The following is an 8,881-nucleotide window of genomic DNA, read 5'->3' on the forward strand; positions in this document are numbered from 1 at the left end:
AGACAATGGAGTTGTTGAAGATGCTAATATTATTAATAATTTTGTACATATGATGCAATATTATACCAACTTTATAAAAGGGTTTGAAGGACCCATCTAACTGACAATTATAATTATAATGGTGATAAAAAAAGTATGTGAGAGAGAGGTGGGATGTCTATTTTCCAATGGGTTTCTTTCAAACAAGAGGATCATTGTGGATTTCTTTGCTGTAGTGGGCTATGTATATGTACAGTAGGAGAAGTGCAATCAGAACCACTTGTGCTTCTTCTCAGATATCAGAATCTTGCTGCTGCTCTAAATAAAAGCTTAGTTTTATATAAAAGAACAAAATGAAAGCCCCCAATTTTCCAAAGGGTGTGACTGTGAGTGATTCTAAAGCTTCCTTGGTATAAAAAATTTTGTGGTGTTGGATTGATGAGTCAGATGTGTGCTTGGAGATTGGATTTGTTTTGTCCCACACCATAACAAATATATATGTATATATATATTCTCATTCAGGCCAAATAAGTTGTGGGATTATTGGAAGTGAAAATTACAGATAAGATGATATTAATTTTTACCAGATATTCTCTGGAAAAGCTGAGGAACTAAATCAGTACACCATGAAATAACCATAATCACTCATTTTTTTCTTCACTGCTGATCTTTTACATAAGATTGGGGTATTTCATTTTCAAATCTTTCTTCTGAATTAAATCACATATACAACTATTAAGTATTAACCTCCACTTTCAAATTCTATGATGGGACGGTATTATATGTCCTCTCTCACAGTTATCCATCACGTGCTGCTCACACACATGATTGAATAATTGTGAAAAGAATGCGTATACGGGCAGCACTGAAAACTTTCTTGCATACAAAATACCTCCCTTCTTCATCTCTTCCCCAAGAATCACAAGAAGAATATGCATGGCATATAGAAATAATTTAGTGAAAGTGGTACTGATCTGGCTCTCTCTCAGACAAGGGCTAAGATGGTATCATATTGAGCGTTTGTGTGCAAAGAGTCACCATCTTATCCCAGCATCAAGTAAAGCAGTTGTTGATAAAGATCCAAACAAAACAAGCACAATTATATATGGATTTATGGATGCTGACATTGCTGAGCAAGTGCTGATTCGAGAGGAAAGGAGCAAATGCTGGAGCTACCACAAACCTTGTGGAAACCCAGGATCAAAAGTAATAATTCCTCTATATATGACCTCAGAGGGACCCCAAGATTCTCTTTGCTATAATATTTTGTTAGATGGCTTATTGTGACATTTATTGGGAAATCTCTATTATTTGGTTGATTCACTTGATTTTTTTTTTAATTTTTTTTTTTTTATCGAGCGCTTGATTTAATAATGTGAGAATATGAATAGCCCTTTTTGTTCTTGAATTCCACTTCAAGAAAATGACCCAAGTAGCCAACCCTACTCTATCCATATTTGTTATTGTGGATCTAATTCCTATCATGGGATGAACAAGGACCCTCTTACAAAAATTATTTGTTTTAGTAAAAGCAAGTGATATACTGATATACACTCCTCTTGGGGTTAGCTAAGTGGTGATGAAGGGTAGACGTAATGGTTAAGATTAAGATAGATCAAAGATTCGATCCCATATAATGTAATCAGAAAAATAAAATAAAACAAGTGATATCTCTTCCCTCCAAGGACCATCCATCCCTTTTCACGTTGCCTAGCCATTGGATTAAAAAGAACAAAAACCAACAACAAAAAAGGAAATGTACAATACGACCATTTAGCCTTTGTTTTCCGAAACAACTGTTAGGCCCGTGTTCATGTTATATTGGTATGCTCTAGTTGGCAAAACATGAGTTGTAAGATTGAATGTGTCATCGCTGTTTTGTTGATTTGAAGATGTGAAACAATGTTGACTTTATGCACGAATGCTGTACTCCACAGTAAGTGATTAGAGATTATAGGATTTCGATAAACTATATAGAAATTTGGAGTTAAGCTGCCGACAGGCGACACCCAACCAATCAAAGACTAGGGGGGGCAGAAGTGGACGAAAAAAATTTGTCGTTCATCCATGGAATTGCGAGAGTAGTATAAGCTATTTGTTGATCTTATATCTAAAATGAGGACGTCTTGGTTGAACATTTGGGATTTAGGATTTATTTTTAGAATTAATATTCAAAAGAAGATTATATCTGATTCTAAAAGACGTAGTTTGATATAATCACCACACCAAATAGATCAGTAGATGATCCGAATCCATTAAAACGAGATGATTTGAGATTTTTCCATATTAGAGAAGTTCCTACTTTCCATTGCATGAGAAATTTTCCGCCTATTTCTAGCCAAAGTGAGAGAATTCAATCTATGAGCATGAGTTAACTTTATAGATTAGATTGAGAATCATCATAACCTGATCAGGATTAATATTGAGCTCAGGTTGGCCCTCAAATCAGCCAAATTGCAAACTCATATCATATCTGTCTACAACATGTGAAATACGAGACAGGGCACTATAGAGGCTTAAGTGGTGCGGGGCAGAGTGCTTGGTGCAGTTCAAACACTAGCATGTGAAAGAGAAATAATCACTATTAATGTCCATTAGCACATAGCTTGTACCCACATCAATCAGATTCCATATATCAACAAGGAAACATAGTTAACATGCAGTTTTCACTGTACTAGTTCATAATGCTGAGAAACCAAGAAACCTTTTTAGGACCATAAACAAGAAAAAATTGACAAGGTAAAGATAAAGAAGAGGTCCATTTCTCGATTCAAAGGCATGGTATATCATTATCGATCAACCTGCCATGAACTTCACTTGATTTATAAATAGGGTTTGTCGTTTAGTTTAGGACTTAAGGTCTACCAGAAATTACTTGAGCAATCATGACACCCTTCTAGAGATAGTACTTACTCTCATTCACTAAGCTGTGTAAAATCTATAAGTTTATTAAGGGAAAAATATGCAGCTGAGGGTGATGACACCTTTTCTGTTAATAAATAACAGTAAAACAACATAAGATCAGACAAATTAAGAAATAGTTGTATGATCGTCTAATTCTGAACATAAAAGCCTCCAAAATACAAATGGCTCATAAAAAAGTAGAACTTATCCACTAAAGTCTGGAATTACTTCCTATACCAACCTTATAAGGATAAGGAGCATGGAATTTTCCCCTCTTGGAACCCAACCTGATGTAGCAGCAACTGCTTTGTTGATAAACATTAACATGTTCAAGTACCTACAGCAAACCCAGAAGACCAATAAATTTATATGTAGATGTAAACAGACACTACTCAAATAAATAGACAAAAAAGCAGCTTAAAAAGTAGCTTTTTTAAATTGGAATCGGATAACCCAACAAGTATTCACTCGAGATCATACAATATAATTGGAGGATAGTTAGCGGTCACAATTCTGTCAATTGCAGGAAGATTTAGACATATGAGGATGTTTTTATCAACCACCACCATAAGGTTCATAATCCATAAGGATGAAGAGATACAATGCTAAATACAACAGAGATGATTTTAATTTCAAATTTTCAACATATAGAAGCTCCTTCAAATACAATGATGGGTTCCAAAACAATAATATGGTGGACATAACCCCATCAAATAGACAGTTCAGGAAGTGGTGCATACACAATGTATTCATAGTTCTCAATTTTCTTTTTTCTTTTCATTTGAAATTCCTTATCATTACAACCTCCACTTCTCTAAATCACGTAAACAATTACAAAAGAAATATGGTTGGTACACAAGAACAAGCAAATGAATAACAAACTCAAAGTTGTCTCATTGAAATTAAAAATTTGATTAAAAAAGAAGAGAAATCTAGCACAAAGATGAGATTACTAACAATGAAATTACGAACCCTGAGACAACTCGCGACAAGCGCGCGCTTCAACGGTGATGTGGCTTGTGAGCCGAGCCGATGCTACGGCGCTGTGCAACGGCAACAGAGACTGCGCGCAGGCTAACTGTCCTACATTCACGGGGAGAGAGAAGAGGGTGCGGCGAGAGCTGGAGCGGAGGTTACGAACCGGACAGCGAGGAAGGGACGAGATTGATGGAGACGATCGGATGGTTGAAGATCTTGCGGTTGAGATCAGAGACCTTGACAGCGATGACCCACTCCGCCATGCCATGTTTGCTCTGTGAAGAAGGGAAATCGGAGCAGGGTTTTAGGGTTTTTGGAATTGAACACTAACCGAACAAGCCATCTTACAGTTGCAGAATCATTGGGCTAGTTTTAGATTGTTTCCACAGAATCGGCCCAGTTGGTGTCTTACATTTAAACAGGGATGCTGGCCCAAGATCCGGATTAGCCCATTAAAAGCGATGTACGCTCCATACGCTTCATACTCATGAACCCATCACAGGTTTATTTCTCTTATCACATATTTAGTCATGTGATGAGAGAGATACTGACAATAAGTATATACACCCGTTTACTAACAATATGACTAATGATAAGGCCAATTGTCACCAATTGTTTATTAACGATATTAGAGAACAAGATAAATACTCTTAATCATTAGAGTTATAAGCCCCACACCATTTATAGAGGGAGAGAAAAAAAAGACCATATGGGTTTAACAATGCAAAATTCTATTTGGACTCAAGAAATTAATTAGTAATTTTATAAATAATGTTAACACACACCCAAAACTTCCCTAATAACCCAAAAATCACTTTTGTTACCCTACTACTATTGCACCTGCACCCAAAAAAAAAAAAAAAACAAAAGTATTATTGAGTGCTTCTATTTGCACACCCTCAAATTTCTCACTACACTCTCATTCCACTTTAATTCTTAAACAATCTATCACTACATGCCCTTAAAGATTCTAAAACTATCTTCACTAGTCACTACAAAGGAAAAAACTGAAAAGAAAAAAAAAGAAAAACTTGAACAAAAGCCACCATCACCCTCGCCTTAGGCACCTCTCTCTCTCTCTCTCTCTCTCTCTCCATCCTTCTCTTTCTCTTCGCATCCCTTTTCTTCCAGCCTCCTTTTTTCGTTTGGAAGAGGAGGTGCAGAGAGAGAGAGAGAGAGGCGCCAACAGTGAAGGTCGAACCCCTTGTGGTAAGGGTGGCGAAATCTGAAACAAGGGACTGGGATCAAGTATAGGATTGTTTGTTCCATTTTTTTTTTTTTATATAGAAAACCAATAGTTGTACTTTAGGCCTTGTTTGGACTGCTGAAGGGACTGGACATGACAAAACAATAAAAAGCTAATGTGATATAGCTTTTCTAATAGAGGAAGAAGAAGGTAGAGATGACCAAAGCAAGTCACCACTGTAGGAATTTTGTCATGAGGTAACCCGTGTGTTTGAAGAGAACAAATGTCCTAAGCTCTTTTGGACAATTGCCAAACATTTGGCCATCTCTACCTCTTCTTCCTCCACCAAGAAAACTACGTCAAATTGATTTTAACTATTGTGTCATGTCCAGTCCCTTCTAGCAATCCAAACGATCAATGATATGTTTGTATTGGACTAAACTTGTAATTTAAAAATTAAAGCAGAGGAGTGTGTAGTAAGAAAAAATGTGTATAGAAATGTTCTTTGAAGTGTGCTCTGAACACTTTCATGAGTGTTTATTTGATGAAAACTTGAAAACAAACATACATTTTGTTCTTAAAATTTTAAGACCACTCCATAAACTTTTGAGTATTTTGGAAAATTGTAAGGATGTTTGAATAAAAAAGTAAATAAATAAAAGGTTATTTTGCACATTTATCACCTAAACTTTGCACTATGTGCGCAAATACCACTTATAAAAAAAATTGAGACTTAGAATTTAGTCCATTTTATGAGTTTTTCTTAGACTAAAACTGGTAGTGATTTAGAGTTTTTAATTAAGTCATTTTATTTTTCTTCCAAAATCTTGGAGTTAAAACCTAATATATAGCCTCTATAAAGCCCACTCTACACCCTAAGAGGGGAAATACCCTTCAAATATGAAGAAATACAATTCAAATCGGGGAATGACTTTATTATGAATTAAAAAAACTTTCTTATAAATTAAAAAGATTTTATTATGAATTAAAAAAATTTTCTTATAAATTTTAAAACACCACCGATCTTTATCTAAAAATTATTTTTCTAAAGTACATAAGCTTAATTATCTCTAAAAAAAATTGAATGAAATGTAATGACAAGCGGCTAAATTAGCCAAAATTTTTCAATGCGGTGAAGGTGGATCGAACACCTGACCTTCAGATCTTCAGTCTGACGCTCTCCCAACTGAGCTATCCCCGCATATTCTCTAATTTACATTTGCTGTCCGTTTCAGCTCTTTGACAACACAACACAAAGCAAATTAAGCAATCCAATAAATAATTTTTGGCGCCAAATGTTTGATAAACCGTTAGCAACACCATGACCTCCTCAACCACCCCTTTCGTCATCACCACCACACCCACTCACCACCACCCACCATCAGTCGACAGACTCACATTCCTAATCGACAAGTCCAAGTCCATCAACCAACTTCTCCAAACCCACGCCCTCCTCCTCCGCCACGGCCTCCACGACCACCCAATCCTTAACTTCAAGCTCCAACGCTCTTACGCCTCCTTCGGCCGCCTCGACTACTCCGTTGCCCTTTTCCACCGGACCCATAACCCCAGTGTCTTCTTCTGGACCGCCATTATCAATAGTCATGCCCAAAAGGGTCTTCATGACCCGGCCCTCCTGTACTATACCCAAATGCTCACCAATGGCGTCGAACCCAATTGCTTCACCCTCTCGGCCCTCATGAAATCTTGCCCGCTTGAACCCGGAAAAGCCCTCCATTGCCAGGCCATTAAATTTGGGTTTGATTCGGATTTGTACGTCAGGACTGGTCTTGTCGATGTTTATGCGAGAGCCGGTGATGTTGTGTCTGCAAGACAGTTGTTTGATACTATGCCTGAGAAGAGTTTGGTTTCTTTGACTGCGATGATCACTTGCTATGCGAAGCAAGGAGAGCTTGACGAGGCCCGTGTGTTGTTTGATGGAATGGAGGAGAGAGATGTGGTGTGTTGGAATGTGATGATTGATGGGTATACGCAGCATGGGATGCCAAATGAGGCTTTGTTGCTCTTTAGGAAAATGCTGGTGGCGAAGATTAAGCCTAATGAAGTGACTCTACTCTCTTTGCTCTCTGCTTGTGGGCAGCTCGGAGCTCTTGAGTCTGGTCGATGGCTTCATTCTTACATTGAAAATAATGGGATTCAAGTCAATGTTCATGTGGGTACTGCTTTGATTGACATGTATAGTAAATGTGGTAGTTGGGAGGATGCACGCCTGGTTTTCGATAGGATTGACGGGAAGGATGTTGTTTCTTGGAATTCAATGATTGTAGGGCATGCAATGCACGGATTTAGCCAAGATGCATTGCAGTTGTTCCATGAAATGTGTAGAATTGGTTACCAACCTACTGATATAACCTTCATTGGTGTTTTGACTGCTTGTGGTTATGCTGGTCTGGTCAGCGAGGGACAGGCCTTTTTCAGTTCAATGAAGGAGGAATATGGGATTGAACCAAAGATTGAGCATTATGGGTGTATGGTGAATCTTCTCAGCCGCACTGGGCAGCTAGAAGAAGCATATGAGTTTGTCAAGAACATGAGGATTGAGCCTGATCCTGTCTTATGGGGAACTTTACTTGGGGCTTGTAGACTCCATGGTCACATTGCTTTGGGACAGGAGATAGCAGAGTTTCTCGTTAGCCAGAATCTTGCGAATTCAGGAACATATATACTTCTTTCTAATATCTATGCCGCAGCTGGGAATTGGGATGGGGTGGCAAGGGTGAGGACCTTGATGAAAAACAGTGGGATTCAAAAGGAGCCTGGTTGTAGCTCAATTGAAGTGAATAATAAGGTACATGAGTTCCTTGCAGGGGATAGGAGAAGCTCGAGGAGCAAGGAAATATATGCGATGATCGAGGAGATGAACCGTTGGCTTAAGGCTCATGGTTATACCCCACAAATAGATACTGTGTTGCATGATTTGGGGGAGAGAGAAAAGGAGCAATGCCTTGAAGTTCATAGTGAGAAGCTCGCTATTGCTTTCGGGCTAATAAGTACTCAACCTGGAACTACAATCAAAATCGTGAAAAACCTGCGGGTGTGCTCGGATTGCCATGCTGTGACCAAGTTGATTTCAAAAATCACTGGACGTAAGATTGTGATGAGGGATAGAAATAGGTTTCACCACTTTGAGAATGGTTCATGCTCTTGTGGAGATTACTGGTGAATAAAATACAATCAATCTGGGTTCCTTTGCTCTTTTTCAGAAAAATTTGGCAGTGTCATCATATCTTGTATCACATTCTTCTCTCCTTCCATGTGTTCCAATACTTATGGAACAAATCTTCACCTTCGATCTAAACTTAGATTTTGGAATCCAAGCAATGCACCTAATTAACCATGGTTTCAATCCCACAGAAATCTGCCTCTTTTTAAGACAATTTCACTAATTTATGCAACTCGGATCAACCACACTCCACTTCGAAGCAGAATTGAAGGTAAATGTCAGAAACCAAAAGAATTTAGATGGACATGCAACCTATACTTTGGGAATCACTGGACGAAACCAAAAAATCACTGGACGTAAGATTGTAATGAGTGATAGAAACAGGTCTCCCAACTTTGTGAATGGTTCAACGTTCATGCTCTTGTGGAAATTACTAGGGAATGGTAAAACCAGTAACCTAGGTTCATGTGAGATTGCTCTTTTTCAGAAAGGTTTAGTTATGCCCACAATTCTTATCATATCTTGTATCACAATCTTCTCTCCCTCCATGAGTTCCAATACTTCTGGAACAAATTTTCACCTTCTACTAAACTTTGACTATGGAATCCGAGCATTGCACCTAATTAATCATGGTTCAATCTCACATAAAT

General features: G+C 37.9%; 2 protein-coding genes and 1 non-coding gene across 3 annotated transcripts; 1 reads left to right on the plus strand and 2 right to left on the minus strand.

The window, feature by feature from the left end:
- Positions 1 to 2,909: 2,909 nt before the first annotated feature.
- LOC147284365 (uncharacterized) lies at positions 2,910 to 4,187 on the minus strand. The gene is made up of 2 exons (XM_086245214.1): positions 3,841 to 4,187; positions 2,910 to 3,220 (listed from the first exon to the last, which is right to left on the minus strand). The coding sequence occupies exon 1, from the start codon at positions 4,127 to 4,129 to the stop codon at positions 3,848 to 3,850; it is 282 nt and encodes a 93-aa protein (XP_086101340.1). The 5' UTR covers positions 4,130 to 4,187; the 3' UTR covers positions 2,910 to 3,220; positions 3,841 to 3,847.
- A 1,988-nt stretch (positions 4,188 to 6,175) lies between these two features.
- Positions 6,176 to 6,248, minus strand: TRNAF-GAA (transfer RNA phenylalanine (anticodon GAA)). The gene has a single exon. It is a non-coding gene; the product is annotated as a tRNA-Phe (tRNA).
- A 120-nt stretch (positions 6,249 to 6,368) lies between these two features.
- LOC147284367 (Tetratricopeptide repeat (TPR)-like superfamily protein) lies at positions 6,369 to 8,409 on the plus strand. The gene has a single exon (XM_086244928.1). It carries the CDS (start codon positions 6,369 to 6,371, stop codon positions 8,229 to 8,231), a length of 1,863 nt encoding a protein of 620 aa, XP_086101054.1. The 3' UTR covers positions 8,232 to 8,409.
- The last annotated feature ends 472 nt before the right edge of the window (positions 8,410 to 8,881 follow it).

The sequence above is a fragment of the Dryas octopetala genome, chromosome 5, assembly GCF_963921425.1.
Source record: "Dryas octopetala chromosome 5, drDryOcto1.1, whole genome shotgun sequence".
NCBI classification, from domain to species: Eukaryota; Viridiplantae; Streptophyta; class Magnoliopsida; order Rosales; family Rosaceae; genus Dryas; species Dryas octopetala.

Excerpts from the sequence above, each read along its gene's own strand:
- LOC147284365 (XM_086245214.1), bottom strand. The coding sequence starts at position 4,129 with ATGGCATGGCGGAGTGGGTCATCGCTGTCAAGGTCTCTGATCTCAACC.
- LOC147284367 (XM_086244928.1), top strand. The coding sequence starts at position 6,369 with ATGACCTCCTCAACCACCCCTTTCGTCATCACCACCACACCCACTCAC.